General features: G+C 42.9%; 1 protein-coding gene across 2 annotated transcripts in view; it reads left to right on the top strand.

Annotated features, from left to right (window-relative positions):
* Window positions 1-10,242: 10,242 nt before the first annotated feature.
* veph1 (ventricular zone expressed PH domain-containing 1) overlaps window positions 10,243-24,164 on the top strand; it is a 59,522-nt gene continuing 45,600 nt past the window's right edge. For both annotated transcript variants that reach the window (XM_030766519.1, XM_030766517.1), the window contains exons 1-3: window positions 10,243-10,380; window positions 11,442-11,660; window positions 14,244-14,418. In XM_030766519.1, coding sequence (XP_030622379.1) covers window positions 10,243-10,380; window positions 11,442-11,660; window positions 14,244-14,418 — 532 coding nt within the window. The remainder of the gene's footprint in view (window positions 10,381-11,441; window positions 11,661-14,243; window positions 14,419-24,164) is intronic.

The following is a 24,164-nucleotide window of genomic DNA, read 5'->3' as shown; positions in this document are numbered from 1 at the left end:
CATTGGAAAAATTGGATATTCCCGGCGCACGAGTAGCCTCTCCACTCCACTGTCCGATCGAAAAGTTAAGTGTTCTTTTGCAAGCCATCTTCAAAATGCACACTATCGCCAGAATACGGAGTACAACTTCTGTAATCCTTCAGTGACTCGCTTCTCCTTACCTTACTACAGGTAACCCCTTCCCCAAAGCAAATTTCGCGCTGCAGTTGCACACAATGCTATTGGTTACTGTCACTCTACGCCATGCACGCACAGAAAACTGATTGGACAGGACTCAACCTTAGATTCTAAGTGGGTGGTTTGAAAACGGGGCGCGTCCTCGTACTGAGGAGAAACATTCCGAACAAACAAGCGAGAATCAACAACAAAAACTCCTATGCCCTGTAAACTTTTTTTTTTTTTTTGAAGTCCTGTATCCTTTGTCCCGCATCCCTCATACTGAGATAATGTCCCGCATTTTCGCTGGTCGTTTGGTTTTTAACTGTCAGAAATAAAAAATATATGGATCCATTATTTTACCCGCCCGCACATGAGCATAGTTTCTAATCTATTTAATAGCGCTATGTCAAAAGCAGTGAAAATGCAACATAGGCGAGTTTTTTTAAAAAGCCTTGCTTTCGCCCAATGGCTGAGAGGAGAGCGCTGAGGGCGGTCATCAAGAGTCTGTGGCGGCTGTCAATCAAACTGTGCAACTGTGGGGCCGACGAATTTCTTTGCTACGTCACAAAAACCAAACTTAGTAAAACTTTACAGATATGAATATAAACGCTGTTAGCCGACGTCATGGTCAAAAAGAAAGGGAAAAGTTCTTTTCTCCCTTCTGACCATGCTACAAGAGAGATTTTGGCTTGATATAAAGATTTGCATTGAAATTGTTTTTTTTATGTAATATTTTATGTTGAGCCTTATTTATTCTTATAGTTGGATTTGGTCAGGGGTTTAACTTGAAAGACTTGAGCTGTATGATGCCTGCTGCTTTGCTTAAGTACAGTTGCCTTTGATGGGCCTGTAATGGCCAATGCATGTTTGATGTCTACCAATACAAGTGTATACAAGTGTTTCTTATTCAGTTAGACTGACATTATATCTAAGTTTTACATCATCTCTCAGCATTAGTAACATGTCCCATATTGTCCCACACAAACTTATTACTTGTCCCCCATTTGGTCTGTTTGCATCTGGTCACCCTGTACCTTTGACCCCAAGTAAAGGACAGTTGCATAACCATCAAATATGTAATTAATGAACCTCTCATTTAGACTTTTTTTAAATTATGTTTTCAGTGTGTTTTTGTATGCTCCATTTGAAGTGTCCATTGTAATTTAGCTGCGACAGAGCAATGACATTAAAGGCTACATGGGCCTACCACTGCTATATTATATACCATGCAACACCTAAGAAGTTTGTGTGGTTATCAAAATATAGCCTAAATATTACATATAGGCTAACTGATAGAAAGTTACAGTGAGGAAGGGGGGCAGGCTTCTATACCCAATCCCACCTAGACCACTGACTGTTATAAGCATTTGAAAGGCCAAGCCATCAGCTAACGACTGTGGTCACGTGGATGCCTGAAAACTGCCGTCTAACAGCTGTATTCGGACATTTGCGGGAGTTTTCAGGTCCGCATGACAAAGTTCTGCGGGCATCCGAATACCTCCGGAAAACAGCAGGTTTAGCGGAAGTTTACTTTGTCCGGATATTTCCGAATACACCACTTTTCACGCAGTGGAAGTTACCTGTCTTCAGGCGGAACCTGATGTAAGATCCATTCTGCTCTGTAATGGACAGAGGACTGAAGGACTGAAGTCTGTAGATGAGCCAGAGTTTCATGTGGTTTTAATTGTTCCCCTCTGATTTTTTTTCCTGTCTCACTGTAAGATGCAGGAAACTGCAGTAAATTATTGATTCGGAGGAGTCCACGAACAGTACATTGATAACTGTTGTCTGTCATTGTCATCCTGTTGATCATCTGGACTTTGTCATTTCAATTTGTAGTCAGGTGTTGCAAGGCGATTGAGAATTCATAGGCTCATTGTTGACATTTCTCAGGTGAAGTATAAGGAATGTGCAGTGGTTATAGGGATATTGATGCTGTGCAGACATCGTATCAGAGGCAACACCAAACTTAGCAGGTGTAATGAGGAGGTTGAAAGGTGGGACCCCGTGGTATTGAAGGAGAGCTTTTCATCATCAAGCTCTCTTAACCATTCGGCTTTTGAAATAACCATTGAGGCCATAGCACCACAAACACTTGACTGTTCCAGAAGATCCTCAGGTTGTGTTGTATCTAAAAAAAAAAACCCATCTGTATAGTTCGTAAGGAGATGTTCTCAGATAAGATAAGGACACACTGAAAAGGTAGGGAGATATTAACATAAGGGCTACCTGCACTAGAGTGTTTTATTCTCACTCAGATCATCAGCTTCAACAACCAGCGTTGCAGTGTATGTTTGTTTCATTTTACCACTGCCATACTTGATTTACTTGCTGGAGGCCTTATTTAGATTAACTGAATGTGATTTGATGTTGCAGGACTGACAGGACCATAGAATGTGTGAAGTTTGTCCTTGAGAGATGTAGGGTTTGAGTATGTGCATCTGGTTCATTAGTCTACGTGGTGAATATGCTGATTGTTATGGTAAAGCCCCGTGTTGAATGGATGTTAAGTTCCCAGTCACCCCCTCCCTTGCCAGGCCAGACAAAGCCCCTTTTTCATTGTCTGACAGGGAAAACCTCCTCCTACCAGCCAGTGTGATGACTGCACACACAAACTCTGTGTGTGTGTGTGTGTGTGTGTGTGTGTGTGTGTGTGAGAGAGAGAGAGAGAGAGAGAGAGGGAGAGAGAGAGGGAGAGAGAGAGAGAGAGAGAGACAGAGAAAAAGTGAGAGTTCATGGTGGAGGCAACCAGGGCAGAGATGGTTAAGGTGTGACCATATGTTTGTGTGTGTGAAAGAGAGAGATATACATAGATGGCAAAGAGACTATATGTATGTTTGTGGTGTAGGGGACAGGGACAGAGACAGTTAAGGTGTCAGGGGTTTTGTATGTGTGTGTGTTTGTGTGTGCGTGTGTGCGTGTGCATGCGTGTGTATGTATGTGTGTGTGTGAGAGAGAGAGAAAGAGAGAGAGAGAGAGAGCGCATGTGTATGTGTGTTTCTGTGTGTGTTTGAGAGAAAGAGTATGTGTATGTGTGTTGATGCTGAAGTGTTCTAGTGGACAGGGAGAGAGAGAGAGAGAGAGAGAGAGAGAGACCCAAACAGAGTACAGCCTAAATGTGTTCAGAAATGGCTACTGTGTTCTGCAGGTACCCATTACAGAGGAGTGGGGGAACCGGAAAGGAGACTGGTACACAAAAGGTTCAGTGTTCTCTCTCTCTCTCTCTCTCACACACACACACACTCTCTCTCTCTCTCTCTCTCTCTCTCTCACACACACACACACACACACACACACACACAGAGTTTGTGCGTGCATTGGTATGAAAATGCAACTGGTGTATATTTTGCCAAAAATACATGCAGTGTTATACAATGTTGATAGTACATAATCCTGGTTTTTAGTTTGGTTGTTTTTGCTTTTTACTGTAGAAAATTGTAATAAGATCCTAAGGTTTTACCTGCCTCACCACTGTGAAAGATGATATAGCCAATCATGATATATTGAATCAAATGTTCTTCAAAGCTTCTCCATCTTTTCTTTGTTCGTTTTGTTTTGTCTGATGGGTTAGATTTTTGGTCAAGATGTATTTACTAAATAAAATTAATACTGCTCCCGTCAGGACATTGAAACAGTACCTTCACTTGGTTATACACAGATCCCACTGCCATTTACGAATGGAACATATCAGTGTGTGAGAGTGGATGTCAGGTAAGCCTTCTGAACACTGTGACAGGTGGAGCAGTTGGAGCAGAGCTGCCTACAGCTCCAGACTGCTGTTTTCCACCATCTCATTCTCAAATTCAGCAACAGCTTCTCTTGATTTCAACTTTTAATTTGTCAGATGCTAATTAGGTAGTCGAATGGATTTTGAGCTTCTTTATTACAAGTTCAGTTTAATTACTTATTCCTTGCCAACTTGACCAGAGTTCAAATTGTGAATTCCTTTGTATAAATTCACTAAATGGGTTTTCCACATCATTTGATCTTGCATGGCTAGTCCCTGTGGTTTGCTTGGCCTCATCAAACGGGTCCGCATCTCCTAAGAAATGATTTTTGGTTACTCATCCGGTATTTTAGTGGTTCAATTAGTTTTTATGGCTGTCTTATATCTTAAGCATTTAATATTTATGGTTTCAGTGTATCATAGATGTTTTTCAGGTGCCTTTTCAAACACATCCCACTCTTTCTCTCTCACTCTCTCTCGCTCTCTGATCATAGCTTCATATGGGTAATATGGCCATGGAGCTTAAGCTCCACCTCTTTCTGCACCACCACACACCCACCTCACTCTACCACACCACCACACACCCACCTCGCTCAACCACTCTCTCTCTCTCTCTCTCTCTCTCTCTCTGGGTTATTTAGGGCACAGGAGTCAGAGGTCACATGGTTATCCATGAGGATGGCTGTGTGCCAAGACTTTTCTCTCTCTCCTCCCAGAGGCTCTGTATGTTTTTAAAGGCTGCATTCCTGAGATTGCTGAACCGTAACCTGGTGATTAATTACAAAACTGGCTGATTGTTAGAGAGCCTAAAACTAGAGGCCTGTTTTTTCCCCCTTTCCCCCTCTTACTCACATATTAGACAACCTGGTATATGTGTGTGTCTGTGTGTGTGTGTGTGTGAGAGAGAGAGAGAGAGAGGTTCAAGGTGAAACAGACAGGATGGCTGGTTGGTACTCTCTCCGTCTCTATCTCTCTCTCACACACACACACAAACACAAACACACACACACACACACACACACACACGCACACAGTTCAGTTCAGTTCAGTGAGGGTTGTTGGCATGACCTTAAAAAAAGCTACACAAAAAGTATCAAAGCCACGTATGATACATATGGTCAAAGATATATGTACTAGATACTAGAAAGTCATTGCAAAGATACTGATAACAGTTTATGTGTGTGTGTGTGCGTGTGTGTCTCTCTCTCTCCCTCCTTATTTCATTCGAGTGAAATGCCTTGTGGAGTTACTGAAAAGTCCTCTTTTCTCTTGAAATCAATATGGCAGTATTTATGGTTTAGTTGTTTGGCCAGAGTTGTGTCATGGGCCACTGCGCATTCCTGATCTTGTCACCTAGCAATGTGTCTCTGTGGAATGCATGGACAGGGTGTGAAGAGCACTGTCTGCCACATCACTGAATGTGACAGACTACCATTGGCTGCTTGCTGAATGTCACAGAGTGCTATTGGCTGTTTGTCCTGCCCTGTCCCATGATTGACAGAACTTACAATCTGTTCTGAGAAGTTACGGAAGACAGAACCAGCAAAGACTGCTAAAAAGGAAGCGGGTCTAATGTTGTATTTGCTAATTTCTCAGCAAAAAAATTAAGTGCTTTTGCATGCTATGCTACATACAGGGTATGGGGATAATAAATATATGAATATGTATGAATTTCTCGTGTGTGTGTGTGTGTCTGTGTGTGTCTGTGTGTGTATGTGTGCGTGTGCAGGGTGCGTGTGTTTGTGACATGGTTATTCCCTGTTGATGTCCTGTTGAATTCCATCTGCTCCATCATCATCATCACTCCTGCTGTGACAACACAGCCTACAGCTCTGACTCCATTCACATGGCCAGTGTTTCCAAGGAAACCAAGCGGTCTGTCTGTCAAAAGCAGTTTATTTGGTTTCCACCATTAACAGACCCCAAGACAGGGGTCTTGAGGCACATATCTGAAATACAACTGCAATGAAACGTAACTCTTCAAAAAAGAAACATTCTGCCAAAATAGAATTGTGGCGTGTAATTTTTTTCACCATTTGGTCTACTTGTTTTTTGGGTTTTTTCCATTTACATTAGTCTTCTTTTACTCTTCCCTTGAAATGTGACATTTTTATGATTAATTCCAGCTTAGGGTTTAGATGTTAGAATTTAAAAGGATTTGGAGTATGAACTGTGAGAGAGACTGTTCTGTGCTCACAAAGCCCTTTGAGACTATAAATAGTGATAGTGGGCTCTAAATAAACTTATAATATTATTATAATTATTATCATTATTATTATAATAATAATAATAATAATAATAATAATTATTATTATTTTTATATTATCTCAATGTCATCGACATGTAAATCCCAGTCTCTATTCTGAGCTTGCAGCCACAGCCCTCCCCACAGGTGTTTAGAGCTGTCTGTAATTAAGTAGAGACAGGGACAGGGGATTGAAAACTATTCAGCCATGAAGGATTCACTGCCCTTTGCCATTACCAGATCAAACAAATTAAATTATTGAGAGATGGACAAGAGTGGCCGTAGCTCTGGGATTTGACTGTTAATTTGACGTGTGTTCATCAAAGCCATAAGATGGTGCAAGGACTGAGTGCTGTAAAGAGGTGGGTCTGAACTCCAGTTCTGGGACGTCACTTTTTTAATAGCACATTTTTGTTAAAGCAGGTGAATCACACCTGACTGAACTTATGTACTGATTGTCTAGTCCTTGGCCCTGAGAGCAAAGTGTACTGCTGCTTCATACTGTGCTGCCAGGTCTGGGGTAGAGAAACACAGTTCTGTAGCCCCTGCATTTCTGCTGGTTGTGCCCAATGTTTCTAGTTTTTTAATTGCTGCAATTCTTGTCACTTGTCACTAGATTTTCCAGCTTGTGTACAGTTGGAGTCAGAAGTGTCAGAGCTGAAAATGAGTTTTTGGAAGGTTTCACCCTGTTCCTGGGGAAAACGGAGATTTGCCATTCTGATTCTGTGCTGGAAACTTTTATGATTGAGAACACTTGTAAGTCATGTAAATTTCAGATGAATTAAACAGAGAGGAAACTTTGGATGAAGCCGGGATAATGACAGTTAAAATGAAAGAATTTTTGACTTTGAGAATCCAGTGACTGGCAGATAGGCACCATCACAGAAATCCAACTTGTTCTCCACAGTTCTAGGAGACTGGCATTTCTGATGCTGCCACTTTCCAAATGCCCACCTCACCACTGGCCAATTCACCGCCAAATTCCTCTAATGCCCTAACAGCTATGTGTATCTGTTCCCATCAGATTCCAGTCTGTTGATATGGAAACATATGGATATCCATTGAGCATACCCTCAGAAGTTATCTGATTTATCACATTTCCTGTCATTACTGACTAGTGCATGGAGGGTTGAGCCATGCTTTGTTCTGTGTACAGTTTGATAAAGGCTCATTATTCTGAATTAGACTAAATTAGTTGGTGATGAAGTCTCTGGCACGGTTAATAATCGTAGTCTGTTATTGTTTGCGCTGGCGTGAGTTTTACAGTTTGAAACAGTAATTCTCAGTGAATAAGACCTGAAGATCAATAGTGTTTCTGTTACTGATCCTCTTGGCTGAGTGTCAGTGTGGCCTAGCCAGAGGAAAGCAGTGGAAACTGGCCTGGAGGTTACACACACACACACACACACACACACACGCACACACACACGCACACTCACACACTATGGCCTAAATGGGGACATTCTCTCATCTTTATTTAATCAGTCAAATTCAAAGCAAATGCTTCAGAAGTGCCCAGAATGATCTCATTTATCATATTATTATTTGAAATATAGATCATATTTGCCATTTGTATTTATTATCAAATTTGTTTGATTGTTTTTGACAAAGCATTTTTCTGGTTTGACCCATGCTCAGTGGACCCTGGGTAGTGAGACTGTGGCCCAGGCCAGGTTTGTGATTTTTATAACGTTTTTTTAGACTGCTCCAGTTATTTTCATAAAATAATTTGCTTGGTAACAAGAGAGGACATGGACATCTATCAGGATCCTGAGATATTGTTAAACAGGAACAACATTTTAACATCAGAGCAACACAGCTGAACTCTCTGTTCAGTAATAATGCACTTAAAAAAAAAAAAAAAAAAAGAACAGTCATGAACCCAGAACTGTATTTCTGACGATTTGGATCATACTATACCAAGAAGCTTAAGTGGTCATTTTTTCCCTCTCTTTTCTTTCAGTTTTGCCCATGTTCTCACTTGAGCGATTTTAGCGGATTTAGCATCGGTTGGTTCATGTCTGGATGTTTGGAATGGGTCACACATTGCCGAGGGCAGAGGTTTAACACATCACAGATTAACAGAGGGAGCTGACAAACTCTCTGAGCAGGAGAGAGGAGAAACACAGACAGGATTGTTCTCTGTACATACACACACACACACACACACACACACTACATGCTTCAGTTCTAGGTAAGTTTATGCTAATACCACAGAACACTGTGTCCTCTCCAGGATCCACACTCACCATGTCATCAAGACCGAGTGTTTTTTCTTTCCCTCATGATCATCCCTTCCATACACTGTTAAAAAGATATTTTATCTATCTATCTATCTGTTAGGGATGTGCAGAGAGCCCAGTATTGTATTTGTATCCGTATTTGTTGAGGCAGCAAATTTATTTGTATTTGTATTCGAATAAAAGTGGAAATAGGCATAACGACGCTGTTTTTGTTTTTATTACACTTCTAATTTTAGGATATTAAAATGTTAATATAAGTGTTCTTCAATAAACCATTGTAATAATTATGAACACTTAAATGTAGCCTAATATTGGTTCATGGTTTTCATAAACCCAGCAATAAACATGTATAACCATAAACATCATTGAAAAGAAAATCATTTTAAAACTAACATTCAGATCCTAATCGACACTCAAGCCTATGAACTAAACTCTAAACTAATAAATGCCCACGTGAACACTGTGAACCCTGCCACCACCCACTCTAATTGGAGGACTTAACCATGTGACACACAGGCTGACTGAACAGTGAGCACAGCTTGTAGGTGAACTAGCTAGTAACTACACTGCCAGAGCTAATGCAGGCTAATCTCCTACGTGGAGCATCTTGTGAAGTTGTACTTTAGTATAGGTTTCACAAATATTGAAATACTTAATCTTTTGGCACATCAGCACCACATTATCATAAGTATCAGGAGTTTGAAAAGATTGTGCAAGAAAATGTGTCTTTTCCAAAGAAAGAACTACACAGATTTGGAGTAAATTGCCACGAGAATAAAATCGTAATTTTACAAGGAGAAGTAATAATATTATGAGAATAAAGTTGTAATTTTACAAGAAAAGTGATAATATTACGAGAATAAAGTTGTAATTTTAGGCTACATGTTATTTCAGAGGGAAAGTATGAGAAGAGCAGCCTGCCACCTGAGTTAAAATGAGGAATGTGGAGCGCCTTGTGAAGTTATTGTTTAGTATAGGTTTCACAAATAAGGAAATACTTAATCTTTTGGAACATCAGCACCATATTGCAGCAAGCAGCTCTTCTGATCCTCTTCTGCTCTTCTGAAATTACAGCTTTATTCTCGCAGTATTACTACTTTATTTTCAAAATCTCAGAATTTTTTTTCATCAGTGTGGCCCTGGCACTCTGTCGTATGGGGAACACCAGCTATTTGACATTTGTTTTGGGGGGAAAAAAAACCAACATAAGTTTTAAAATATTTGTACAAAATAAATATTCGTAAAAACGTACTATTTGTGCTTTGCTGAATACTGTATTTGGATTCGGCTCCACCCCTACCATCTATCTATCTATCTATCTATCTATCTATCTATCTATCTATCTGTCGGTCTGTCTGTCTATTTCTATTGGTCTGTCGCTGTCTGTCTGTCGGTCTGTCGGTCTGTCTATTTCTATCAGTCTTCCGCTGTCTGTCTGTCTGTTTCTATCTGTCACTGTCTGTCTTTCTATTTCTATCTGTCTGCCTGTCTCTGTCTTTCTGTTGGTCTGTCTATTTCTGTCCATCTAACTCTGTCAGTCTGTCTGTACCTGTCTGTTTTGTCCCTGCTTTCCTGTGTATATTTCTCTTGCCTTTCAATTTCTCTGTTCCTCTCTGGCTTTTTAAAAACCAAATTAAGTTCTATATCCCCTTCTTCCTCCTGCTGACTCTCCTTCATTTGTCCTCCTCTCTCTCTGTCTGTCCTGCCATCCCTCTCCTTCCATCCTCTCTCTCTCTCTCTCTCTCTCTTTACAGATGGGGTTCTGATGTGAGTCAGCACCTGTAGTGCGGCTGCAGCAGAAGCATGCCAGGTCACCACGGTGACCCAGTGTGGGCGTGGTCAGTGTTCAGACAGGCCAGAGCCTGAGGATGCATCAGCTCTTCCGCTTAGTGCTGGGCCAGAGGGACCTGTCCCGCGCGGGAGACCTCTTCTCCCTGGACGACAGAGAGATCGAGGACTGCCTCTCCCAGGCACTAGAGGAGCTCAAAACCATCTCCTGCTCTCCTGTAAGTGTTTTTCGGCCTAAGGTGTAACTCAGCGTGGAGTCAACCCATACAGACAAGACTTGCATCTTGTAGTGATGGACCACCGTTTGCTGATTGGTTAAAATCTGAAAGGTCACACAAGATCTCAGCCAATCAAATATGACTAGACACCCCTGTGTTATTGAGCAGTGTCTGTCCTCCAAGTCTGCTTCATGGATCATGTGTTTGCTCAGGAAAAAATAGCCGGTGTGAAATGGCTGAGGTGCTGCTTACTGTGCTTGAGGAAAGTGCTAGTTAGTTAGTGCCAGGTCAGTCAGCTGCTCTTCAGTTTTGTTTGCTGTCTTTTTTGAGTTTGTTGTGTTGAAATGAAATTTCTGTGTCTCTTGCTCTGTGGTCTGCTCAATAACAGACGCAAGCTAACCCAGACGATAATTCCCTACAGCATCTCACGTCCCAATTTTCTGAGACCTCACAAGTATTTAATTATCAGTCTGATCAGCAAAAAATGCCGTTGGCCTCTCACAGTGGTGAAGCTACTTAAACCCAGTCCTGGTGTCGTCCTCTTCAGATCCTCACTCAAACTAAGGCCTCTTCACTGTCTCTCTTGTCCTCTTCTGACAACACCTCTCTTTAGACCAGTTCAGGCTTGTATGACTTAACTTGAAGTTGAACCAAAAATAGATCAGGACCTTGTTAAAATCCACAGCCTCGTAAAATTGATTCACATTTAATGAGAACACATCAAGCATATTAGGACATAAACAAAACACAGCTTGTCAAGAGAGTGACTAGAGGACTTTCCAAAAGTTGTAGAGGAATTTCCCAAATCCCCACATCAACAAAACAAGGATCAGTCCCTCAAATAGGGGAGGCAAAAGAGGAAAAAAAACCATCTTACTGATTTCATATTTAGGCCAAAAGATAGGGAAAGGAATGTTTTGGCTGGTGACATTTCAGATTTTCCATTGGCCTATACTTAAACATTTACTTTCGGCATATTTTGTAATCCTAACCTCTTTGAAAAATAGATGTTCATTTTTTGTAATTTGTTATCATAGTTGATTGTGATTGGCTCATTCCAGGACTACCTGACAAATGACAATGACCAGGCAGTGGTGGAGATCTGCATCACGCGCATCACCACTGCAATCCGAGAGACAGGCTCCATTGAGAGGCACGGGGCGGCGCTGGTGTCCCTGTGGGAATCCTGCCTGGAACACAACCTCCAACCTCAACACGGCAAGGATGAGGACACCCCTCACGCCAAAATCGCCTCTGACATTACCAGCTGCATCTTGCAGGTCAGTACACACTCACACACACAGGCACACACACACACGCACAGGCAAAAGTGCAAACACACACAGGCACAGGCACAGGCACACACACACACACACACACCTATGCGAACATTCTCATGTTTGGGATGTACTGAGATGATGTGTATGCCTCCTACAGCTGACCAGACCTGGGTCAAAACTTGGCCTGGGTTCCAACATTCTTACCAGGCTCCTTTCTTTGTACTGAGATTTCTGTCAGGAAAGAATGTTTAACATCTTTATCTTGTCCACAGTATGATTTTTAGTGGTCAAATGCAGCAGTTACAGATTTGAGCTAGGTTAGTATGTGACGCAACACGTTTAGGGTTGAGCTGGATTTGTTTATGGTTTGGTTATAAGGTCTCTCTCACTACTCACACACACACACACACACACATTGTTAGCAAACTCTGGTTCATAAAGGAGCATGCACAAAAGGCTCGGTGCAGGGTTCAGTGAAACAGAGTGGAGATTAAAATGTGACATAAATGAGATCTCAGCAAACACTGAACAGTCTGGCCTGAGACAAACATCAAATATCAAACTGACACTTCTGGCAGCAGCCATCATGCCAAGTTCCTCACTTTTTAAACAAGTTTAGGCTGTTTCTTTCTTCCCTCCCTTTCTTCCATCTGTTCTCTCTTCCATTTCATTCTCTCCCTCTATCTGAAGCGCGCTGAAACAAAGATACACACAACACTCTTTCACTTTTTTAAACCAATACACAGCCACAAAACAAAACAGTGTGGGCATAAGCCTTTCTCTGTGAGGTTTTGTTTGAGACAGCGTACCTCAGACAGGGCTGCACACAGTGAGTAATCATTAGAGAGCTTCCGTCTCTGCGCCTGAGCCCAGTGCCTGACTTTGCCAGAGCTCTTTGTGGAGGGATGAGATCCTTTGATCTGAAATGGAGCCTGGCATTGATGTGGCTGCTCTGTTGTTAGTGTGGAGCTTTGGCGCACACTTTTGAGCGAGGACAGAAAACGTTACGACAACCGTGTGGGACACATTAATCTTTGCATGGGGACAAGACAAGAATTGAAAGACAGCTCTCATAAAAGTTATTAAAAAAACACACAAACAAAACCGAAAGAGAAATTCCACCATGTCAATGTTAATTCATTTGTCACAACTGCGTCCTGATCTAAGATGTTTGCTCATAACTGCTTATGCAGTTTAATATTTAATATGACGAACATGAATACCACAGACAGAGTGACTAGGCGACAGAGCAGTCTGCAGGGTAATACTACATGTACTGCTGTGCCAAATATTGTAACGAGTATTATTGTGGTTTATTTGATATGAAGGGTCAAAAGGAGTAGTGATGCTTTATAGTAGAACGAGTCGTGTAAGGTTTTTGTAATAGCAACCATATGAAAACTGTACGTACTTACATCCAGGCCTTAGAAGCACTGTCACACTATCACTCTGAGTGTGTTAAAAGTTCTGTGGACACAAGATATAAAATGAGCAATAAGAAAAAGGAAAGAAAACAGCTTTCACGTTAAATGGTCTTTCTTTTGGAAGTAATTCTCTCCTTTGCCAGGTTGCTTATATTTCTCATAGATTGGAATAGATTTTGTACGGGGCTTCTCTGATGTAATGCGCACTATATCCCCTTGGGGGCAGTGTGGCCTCACAGATGACTGTCCTTCACAGAAACACCAGCAGCAGACACACACTGCAGTTAGTCCATAAACTGCATCTTTCATAGTTGTGTGTGCGTATCTATCGTATCTATGAAAGAGACCAGTAAACCAAACCATACTCAAATCCAGCTCAATCCAAAACCAAGCTGTTCCTTGATTCTGACACATGTAAGTCCTTGAGAGTAACCAGTGGTGATTTGTGGTCACAACTGTCCCGTCCTCCGTCTTGCATTCGGTCACTTCCGGAACTCAGTTTGTTAAACAGTACTCACTGTGTTAAGTAAAGTCATTCATTCTTTTTTTCTTTTTTTTTTTGAGATGTTCAGAATGATTTGGTTGAGAAAGACTGTCATTTTGATAAATCTGTCCAGGAAGAGCTGGCTTTTACACACACACACATCTTTACTCTAGTTGTCCCCTTCCTGGAGCAAATTCTTTTGATTAGTTAACCAGAAGTTCTCTGGTCCAACTTTAAAGGCTCATACAGCTATTATAATATAATATAATATAATATAATATAATATAATATAATATATAAATAATAATAATTATATATGCCTCCTCTAATGCCAGTTGTTCAGAGGCACTAGATGTCTAAACAAATAACAAACCCATAAATCATACCATACATCCAGTATTTTTCGGCTCACTCTGGTTCACAGACAGAAAACATATTAATACAGCTTGTATTATATTTTTATAACTTATATAATGTCAGTGGTGTTACCACTACTTTCTTATATCCTTGCATCTACTTGAGGTTTTTCATATGTCTGTGTGTGTGTCTCTGTGTTTATGTGAGTGGGTCTGTGTGTGTGTGTGTGTGTGTGTGTGTGTGTGAAACTTAGCTTTGTGTTCTTTGCATTACCAGTTTACAGTCCTGTGGCCCTGTCTCCTGTTCTCCTCCATGTAGAACTACAGTCGCCCTCCTGTGATGGAGCTGGCGGTTCCCGTGGCGGTGCGGTTTCTACGGCAGGGGAACAAGGAGCTGAGCCGTAACATGTCCAGTTACCTGTCTCTGGCAGCCATAGCCAAGGCCGAGCTCCTAGCCCCTCACACAGAGGCCATGATCCACAGTGCTCTGGGAGGTAGGGAAAGGAGTCACTCCAAACAGGTCAACAGCGTGTGCGCACACACACACACATGCACACGCACACTGCTGTGACAAGAAGACTGCTCATGAATTTTAGATCTGGTTTCAGAGTAAGTTCAAAGACCACATTATATTGCACCAGTTAATTGTATTATAGCCTTTTTTTTTTTTTTGGTCTGGTGCTCTGTCAAATGATTTTAATTAGCTGAGCAATGAATGTTGGTTGTCTTAAGAAGCTAGATGCTAATACATCAGACAAGGAGTTCTCCATTGTTACGTTCCCCAGTCCTGGTGGCCGCCTAAATACTTGCAGCTAGGCAGCGCTGGCAACCCCTTCTGGTGGCGATTATGTTTTTGTTTGTTTTGTTTTGGTACTTTTTTTTCTAACCTTTCGATTAGGAGCACCTGAAAGCTGTGGGCTGAGCCTATTTGTAGACCCTCCTGGCACCGTTCCCGTGAGACGCGCATGGGTGCCCTAGAGGATACTGGTCCATCCCAGCACAACGCGATGGTGTTCCCGCTTCACTTCCCAAATTCGCTTTGTTAATTCTTTGTCTACTTATTTCGGATAATAAAACCCCTAGATATTGACCCATTATCGTGTGCGTCTCCCCCTTTATGCTACGAGCTGGTGATCGGCCGTAACATAATTGGGCGCTCGTCCGGGATCTTTTTGTAGAGGTTACAGATTTAGACATAGAGTTTTAGCGGGACTATGTGGATTAACCACTGGCTTTGTATGTACTTGCTGGGCAGTTTCTGTTGTACACCCTAGTTCCCTAGTTAGATAGTGGCGGGCAAGCAGGAAGCTTGTCAGTTTGTTGTTTTCTTTATTATTTTTGGTGGATATCTCAGTGGGGGTACGTTTCGGAGCTGCATTGTGGACTGCGTCTATGGTCTATTTTGCACTCTCGAGTTTGACGTTTAAAGTCGCCTCGAGCTGAGTAAACCACTGAAGATAGATAGATAGGTAGGTAGGTTTTTTTTGTGTTTGTTTGTTATTTTGTTGTTAGATAGCCCAGGAGTTAGGGTGTTCGTTCCGTCGCATTATTGCCCATTAGGTACTGGAAGTCGTGTGGTTTTGTAATAGTGTTAATTGTGCTTATAGTAAAGTCGCCAGTGTATTTTTTTTTATCACTGGTATTTAGTGTGAATTTCGTGGATGGACCCGTGGTCACTAGTGTAATTATTTCGACCACTTTTGTGATTACAGCTACCATTAATTGTAGCTTTTTGACTCTTTCGTTTTCTTTCATTTTTACTTAGTCTATCTGATCGCTTCATAATGGCATCAGTAGATGATTTCGTTAAAGAACCCTCTGTAGAGTTACTTGCGCAGTTCACTAAGGAGCAATTATTGGAACTGGTAACGATCTACGAGGTTGAGCTTACTTCCGCTGAAAAGCGTTTAAAAGAAACAATTAGAGCCGCTTTGGAAAAAGTTTTAATTGACAAAAAAATTCTGGTTGTTACAGAATCGAAAGCTCGCGCAACAACAATAGAGCTTGAGCTCCAGATTCGCTTACAGGAGCTCGCCCTGCGCGAAAAAGAAATTGACTTTGAACGTGAACGGTTACAGTTAAAAGCTAGGGAGCAAGAACTGGAAACTAAACTGGCTTTAAGAAAACTGGATATCAAGGCAAAAAAAGAAGGTGTTCCTCCTCCCGAAGTTACCGATTCTTTTGATATAGGCCGAAATATTAGAATGGTGCCGCCGTTCGTTGAAAAAGACGTGGAAAAATATTTCCCTCACTTTGAGTGTGTCGCCACGACTTTGCAGTGGCCTAAGACAGTTTGGACATTTTTATTGCAATGCGTCTTAGTTGGGAAAGCGCAAGAAGTTTACTCATCCTTGTCATTGGAGCAAAGTGCAGACTATGATGTTGTTAAAGCCTCAATTCTAAGGGCATATGAGTTAGTTCCCGAGGCGTATCGGCAGAAATTCAGGCGTTACAGAAAAACTGAGCGTCAGACATTTGTAGAGTTTGCTCGTGAAAAAGAGACTCTGTTTGATAGATGGTGTCAGTCGCAAAAGGCTGACAGTCGCGAACAGCTGAGAGAACTTATCCTTCTAGAAGAGTTCAGGAATTGCTTACCTGAAGCTGTGGCAACTTATGTGAGCGAGCAAAAGGCCGAGTCCATTAAGCACGCAGCCGTATTGGCAGATGAGTACGTGTTAACTCACAGAGTCGCTATTAGAGATAGATACCGTAACAAGTATTCATCTATTGGTAACAGTGCAACAGACCAAAATAAACAAAACTCGCAAAACAAGGTTGAGGAAAGGGTTTGTTTTTATTGTAAAAAGCCGGGTCACATCCTGGCGGATTGTTTGCTTTTAAAAAAGAAACAGTCCAAAACCATGGGCCTCATTACCTCTGCGTCTTCTCAGCCCTCCCTAGAACCCGCGGTGCCTGCAGTCACTAAGGCTCAGTCTAGTTATGAGCCCTTTATCATGAAAGGCTTGGTATCAGTTTCCGGTGGGGAAACCGTTCCTGTGCGTATCCTGCGGGACACGGGTGCAGCACAGTCTTTTCTCCTGCAGGGCCTGTTGCCACTGTCCGAACAGACCGCCACAGGCAGTAGTGTCCTTGTTAGGGGAATTGAGATGGGGTTCGTTGAGGCGCCCTTACATCGTGTCCACCTTAAGTCCGACTTAGTCAGCGGTGATGTAGTTGTGGGAGTTCGGTCCTCTTTTCCTATCCCTGGGGTGACGTTTATTTTAGGGAACGATTTGGCCGGTGGGAGTGTGTGGAGTCAAGGTGATATGCCGCCAGAAGTCGTTCCCGTGCCGCTCGTGCCAGAGGGTCTGGACGAGTGTGAGCAGAAATTCCCCGACGTTTTTCCTGCTAGCGTCATCACCCGCTCTCAGACGAAACGGCTGATCGAGTCCGTTCCTTCCCGTGACGGTGATGTTGACTTGAGTGACAGTTTCGTAGCTAAGCCCGAAGAGTGTGAGAGGCTCTTCGACGCTCAGTCGGTGCAGAGCAGCAGCCAAAACATACCCGACAAGACAGAAAGACATGAGTTACTGGACTTTTCATTGTCACGTGAAAAGTTAATAAACTCTCAGAAGTCTGATCCCACTCTTACCTCTTGTTTTGAGTCTGTCAGCTCCGTTCAGGATCTAGTGACTATGCCTCAGGGGTACTTTATCAGAGATGGAGTTCTGATGAGAATGTGGAAGCCGCACGGCTTCACTGAGGAGTGGAGTGAGGTGCATCAGATTGTGGTTCCGTCAAAATACAGAAGTGAGATTCTTAGCGTTGCTCACGATGGTCTTGCTGGTCATTTGGGGGTGTCGAAAACTTATCGTCGAATTCTTCGACACTTCTTTTGGCCAGGGCTGAAGAGCGACGTTGCTGAATACTGTAGGACGTGTCATGTCTGTCAGGTTGGTGGCAAACCTAATCAGACAATTTCACCTGCACCACTTCATCCGGTTCCAGCAATTGGTGAGCCTTTCGAACACGTCATCATTGATTGTGTCGGACCACTTCCGCGATCTAGAAGCGGTTATCAATATTTATTTACTATTATGTGCACAGCAACTCGTTTCCCAGAGGCAATTCCTCTGAGAAAAATCACCGCTAGGTCCGTGACTAGGGCATTACTTAAATTCTTTTCTTTCGTTGGTTTGCCCAAAGTTGTCCAGAGTGACCAGGGAACTAATTTTACATCCAGAGTGTTCTCCCAAGTCCTGAAATCACTCCAAATTATGCACTGCATGTCAAGTGCGTATCACCCCGAAAGTCAAGGCGCGTTAGAGCGTTACCATCAGTCTCTTAAGTCAATGTTACGTGCTTACTGTTTGGAGGTTGGCAAAGATTGGGAGGATGCGGTACCCTGGCTGCTTTTTGCATCAAGGGAGGTAGTCCAAGAATCAACGGGATTTAGCCCCGCAGAGCTCGTATTTGCTCACAATCTCCGCACCCCTCTGACAGTGCTAAAGGAGCGGTTGTTGAGTAAACGCCGCGATCATAATATTTTGCATTTTGTCAGTGATTTTCGCTCGAGGCTATACAAAGCTCGCGAACTCGCTCGACAAAATTTGAAGGGTGCTCAGGCTAAAATGAAACGATGGTTTGACCGAAAGGCCAGAGCCCGTTCGTTCAAGCCTGGGGACAAAGTTTTAGTTCTGCTGCCAGTGCCAGGCGCTACGTTTCAGGCCAGATACAGTGGACCATATACTGTCGTAAACAAAGTTTCCGATCTTGACTATGTTATTTCGACTCCAGATAGACGTCAGCACTCTCGCGTTTGTCATGTGAATATGCTTAAACCTTATTTCGTTCGTGAACCCACTGTAACGCCCAAGAGTTTGTCTTATTCAGTTCTAAATGCGTCCGATGAGTCTTCTGTCTTACTGTCCGCTCTGGTGGAGGGTGAGGACAGTGGGACTACACCGTCCCGTTCCGTTATTGAGGGTCGTCTTAAAAATTCAGAGGTGCTCACGGTGATCCAAAATCAGCTACCACATCTGTCCACTACTGAGAAGGCTGATATTTTAGGTATTCTCAAAGAATTTCCTGAGCTTTTTGGGGATGTTCCAACAGTGACCACAGTCTTAGAGCATGACATCGACGTCGGAGCGACATCCCCGATTAAGCAGCACCCGTATAGAGTCAACCCAAAGAAACGTGCGATCCTCCGACAAGAGGTAGAATACATGCTCTCGAACGGCATAGCTGAGCCTAGCTCCAGCCCTTGGAGTTCGCCGTGTATTTTAGTCAGTAAGCCAGATGGAACGTATCGGTTCTGCACGGACTACCGTCGGGTCAATGCAGTTACCACTCCAGACAGCTATCCCCTGCCTCGAGTGGATGACTGTGTTGACCGCGTAGGATCTGCCGTTTTCGTTAGTAAGATCGACCTATTAAAAGGTTATTGGCAGGTCCCACTTACTGCTAGAGCTCGAGAGATTTCCGCCTTTGTTACTCCCGACTCCTTTCTAAATTATAAAGTCATGGCATTTGGAATGAGAAACGCACCGGCGACCTTCCAACGCCTGGTTAACATTGTGCTGTCAGGTATGTCTGGCTGCGAAGCCTACCTTGATGATGTGCTGGTTTATAGTATGACGTGGGCAGAACATCTGGGGCAACTGCGTGAACTTTTCCGCCGTTTGTCGAAGGCTAACCTTACTATAAACTTGGCCAAGTGTGAGTTCGGAAAGGCCACCGTTACTTATCTGGGGCGAGTCGTTGGTCGGGGCCAGGTTTTCCCTGTGATGGCAAAAGTAGCTGCCGTTCAGGACTACCCTGTTCCTAGTGACCGGCGTGGGTTGCGACGTTTTTTAGGTATGGTTGGTTACTACCGCAGCTTTTGTAAAAACTTTTCCTCTGTCGTGTCTCCGCTAACGGACTTACTGAGTCCTAAAGTCAAGTTTGAATGGACAGAGACGTGTCAAAAGGCGTTTAAAAATGTGAAGGGCCTCTTGTTGTCTGCTCCTGTTCTAGCCACGCCCGACTTTAACAAGCCGTTTCGTCTTGCTGTGGATGCGAGTGACGTCGGTGCGGGAGCTGTCCTTCTGCAGTGTGGCGCTGACAATATAGAACATCCTGTCTCTTATTTTTCTCGAAAGTATAATGGGGCACAGCGAAAATACTCCACGATTGAGAAGGAAACTTTGGCTTTAGTATTGGCTATTCAACACTTTGAGGTTTATTTGGGAGGTTCTTCGTTTCCAATTTTAGTTTATACTGATCATGACCCACTGAAATTTCTAAACCGTATGTATAATGCGAACCAAAGGCTGATGCGCTGGAGTTTGATGTTGCAACCCTTCGACCTTCGAATTGTTCATGTTTGCGGAAAAGATAACGTCTTAGCAGACGCGTTGTCTAGAGCTGAATGTTAAGAGACGTTTCTGTTAAGTTGTGTGACCTTCTGCAACAAATTAATTTAGATCTTATCTATATATCTGTGTGTGTGCGTGGGCATGTGTGTGTATATGTGTGTGTGCGCGCACGTGTGTGTGTGCGTATATATATGTACATGTTCTCTGCGTGGACTGCAAAACAGGACTGTGTACAATAAAATATTAGTTTTTGTTGGACACATGCAGGTATGGTATGGACTATATTAATTCTTCCTATTATGTTATAGCCTACCTTACCTATGAGCTTTGTTTTTGGAATAATGGAATTGTTTGAGTTATATAGCTCTGTGCCGCTCCAACCTATGAGCTGCATGCACAGTAGCTACCTAGGTGGTTGGATTATCTCTGTGTTTTCTTTGTTGACTGTTCTCTTATGGCGACCAGTCACCATTTTGGGGTGGGGATGTTACGTTCCCCAGTCCTGGTGGCTGCCTAAATACTTGCAGCTAGGCAGCGCTGGCAACCCCTTCTGGTGGCGATTATGTTTTTGTTTGTTTTGTTTTGGTACTTTTTTTTCTAACCTTTCGATTAGGAGCACCTGAAAGCTGTGGGCTGAGCCTATTTCAAGATTCAAGATTCAAGAGTTTTATTGTCATGTGCACAGCAAAACAGGCAGTTACACTGTACAATGAAATTCTTACTTTGCTCATCCTCCTTTACCAGACGAGTGTGAATAGACAATGTATAAATAAGTAGAAAAAAAAAATCTTATATGTAAGACGATATAAATAGCAAAAGAACTTATAGAAAAACAAGAGAGGTGAGGTAGATGAATGAATGTGCAATGTCGCAGTATGTGCAAGGGGGCAGAGAGCAGCAGTCATAAAGTGCATTGTGCAATATTACATGAAGTCAGTGGTGGGACAGCAGCGCTAACAGCTGTCTTGTGTCAGCAGAGTTAATTTGAGTTATTTGTAGAGTTATTTGTAGACCCTCCTGGCACCGTTCCCGTGAGACGCGCATGGGTGCCCTAGAGGATACTGGTCCATCCCAGCACAACGCGATGGTGTTCCCGCTTCACTTCCCAAATTCGCTTTGTTAATTCTTTGTCTACTTATTTCGGATAATAAAACCCCTAGATATTGACCCATTATCGTGTGCGTCTCCCCCTTTATGCTACGAGCTGGTGATCGGCCGTAACATCCATTTATTCACAGGACTTAAAGAGTGAACACCGTCATTGCCAGTGTCCACTCTGATTACAGCTGTTCAAACACTCACCCGGTTGAACTAACTGTTGTCTTTGCAAGATAAAGATCTCTCCGATACTGTCCTCATTACTCTGCATGAGATTGTATTCCCTCTTGTCCCGTGTCTATCTGCTACCATAGACTCAGGTTTTCTTTTTTTAATTTTGGAATGGTTTTGTCTGAGCTGCCTTTAGCAGAGACTGGCCAGAAAACAGCATCATGTAGGCATATCTGACAAAACTGGGAATAATAAGTGGGATGACAATATTTTGCCGACAACGCTACTGTGGGACACGGGAGAGCTATTGATTGTATATAACTGGATTTTTTGCAAGGCCTGTAAGATGTTTTTAAAAGCGTCACTGAATTTCTGGCAGGCCTTGGTTGGTATGTTTTCACCCAGTTCATTGCATTAACCTGTTGATTACAGGACTTTCTCTCTTAAGCTCCGCATTACCCAGCCTGAACATGATTGGCTCTGTGTTTAATGGGCCCAGGTTCACAAAGCTTGTTGAGGTTGCTCATCAGGGACTCTCATTAGTCAGCTGGCAGACGGCAGAGCGTGGTTCCCCCAGGGGAGGGGGTCAACCTTGATTGCTCAGTGTTGGGGGCTTAACTGTGCTTTGTTGCCCTGCTTAACTGTTTAGTTTGTGAGAGAATGCTATGTTTCCTGAAGTGCTTTAATGAGGCCTGTTATACATTAATGTAGAGACTGTAGGAGAGACCTCCCCCTTGCCCTCGTTGCCCCCCCAGACTTTGCCAAACCTCCAGACATTTTGTTCGGTAAAACGATCAGCATCATATTCACAGGCATAAGCCACACCCCTCTGGGATTGAACACCCTAACCAGTTAGGATCGCTGTGTGCCCATACCAGAATCTGTAAGGAGGATTCCCCTGGGACCATCAGCTCTGTGTTTTTCCTCCACGTCAAGCATTCAGAACCCTACGGTAAAGCAACATTTCCAGACGCAACTGCAACTGAAACAGCTTGGTGTTACACAATACTGTGGCTGTGATGTCATTAGTGCAACCTTCAATCATCAAATTTCCCCTCTTTTTTATATGGCAAGCATCCAGCATGTTATTGGTTTGTTCTGCTTCCCTGACTGTCCATATCATTCTCTAACAGTCTTATGTTCTTTCCGCCCCCCCCCCTCCATGTACAAGTGCATTCGCCTTCTCTTCCTCCACTGTCCATGCCTTCACCATACTTCATGTTCTCCGTCCAGTACGTGACATTTGTAAAGTGCCGTACTGTACCGGACCTCTGGAACAGCAAGAGAGAAAGGGAGAGAAGGAGAGAGCACAGAGAGAGAAGGAGAGAGCAAGAAGAGAGAGGGAAGGGGGAGAACAGAGATACGTGAGTAAGCAGAAACTGTGGCTTAGCGCCAACCTGCGCTTGAGATGTAAAACAGAGACTGTGTGTTGTTTGAGCTGCAACAGCACTCACTCAAGGCCTTCAATAACCAGCAGTCTTGTGCAAGAGAGATTGTTTTAGCACTGTGCTAAGCTCTCTGCACTGAGTTGTTTTACATCAGATCTTCTTTGAGGTATTCTAATTATACATGTTAATCAGACCACACAAGTTAAGTATTGTGTAGTCCCAGACCACAGATCTTTACTCAGTATGATTCGTGAGGTAATTACAATATCCCAACATTCACTTACAGTAAAAGGGAACAGCTGGTACACATTTCCAGGATATTAGCGTTAGCTTTTCTGGTTGCTGCATATGCTTTGTGTTATAATAAAAGTGCAACTACAGGGGCCTAGCAAAGTGAATTAACAGATTTAATAGTGAACCTCTTATCGCCCCACCCCCCCCTCCCCCCCTAGAAACCCTCAACCCCACATCTATCTGTCTTTCTCTGTCTTTGCTGTCATTCCAACAGGATGTAGGTCCAGGTCAAATTTGTTTTCTCATTCTTTGTCTCGTTAACACCAAATTTCTGTCCCAAATCCCCTGAGCTCTGATAGCATGTGACCTTTTCCCCCATCCATTGAACGAATGGTGATATAATGGGTTTTGGGTAAGGCTGTGAGCAGTGTTTGGAGAGCATATCTGGTATAGCAGAGTTTGCTCATGCTACCAAGAGCAACTGAACCGCTGTGAGTTGGATGAACATTTGTAGCACTCATTGGCTTATCGGTGTCTGTTGTGTTAAGTCGGCTATATCTTACAAAAACACATGAGCAATAAACAGACTTGTAAGGCTAATTTAGGAGGTTTGGGTGACATTCTATATTATATAAGATGGTTGTGTTTTTAAGTTGTGGCTCTTGTTCTAGTTGAAGGCTCACAGGTTAGTTTACTTTGTAATTCAAAAAAAGAGACTGCCAAAAAATGTTTTAGACTACATATACAAGGTCACATTCCCACTTAGAAGTGCCCCCCCCCCTCCTTTTTTTTCTTTTTTGAGACAGGAGACATACATCTGTATGTCAGTTGTTTGTCAGTAAAAGACTTTTTAGCATAGTGCTAAATAAAGACATAGGTAAAATCAGCAGATTCTTGGCCAAAATCATGTATGTCAACATGAAAGTTGATAACAGGAGACCTGTTCACAATATGTTTCCTATAATGGACAACAGGATTAGGATGCTCTTGATATTCCGGATGCTCTTGATATATCTCTGTCACTGCCCAACTCCCGCAGCCAAGTCATCT

This window comes from Chanos chanos, chromosome 2 (assembly GCF_902362185.1).
Source record: "Chanos chanos chromosome 2, fChaCha1.1, whole genome shotgun sequence".
Taxonomy (NCBI): Eukaryota; Metazoa; Chordata; class Actinopteri; order Gonorynchiformes; family Chanidae; genus Chanos; species Chanos chanos.
The sequence above is the reverse complement of the archived record's forward strand: the minus strand, read 5'-3'. Positions and strand labels throughout refer to the sequence as shown.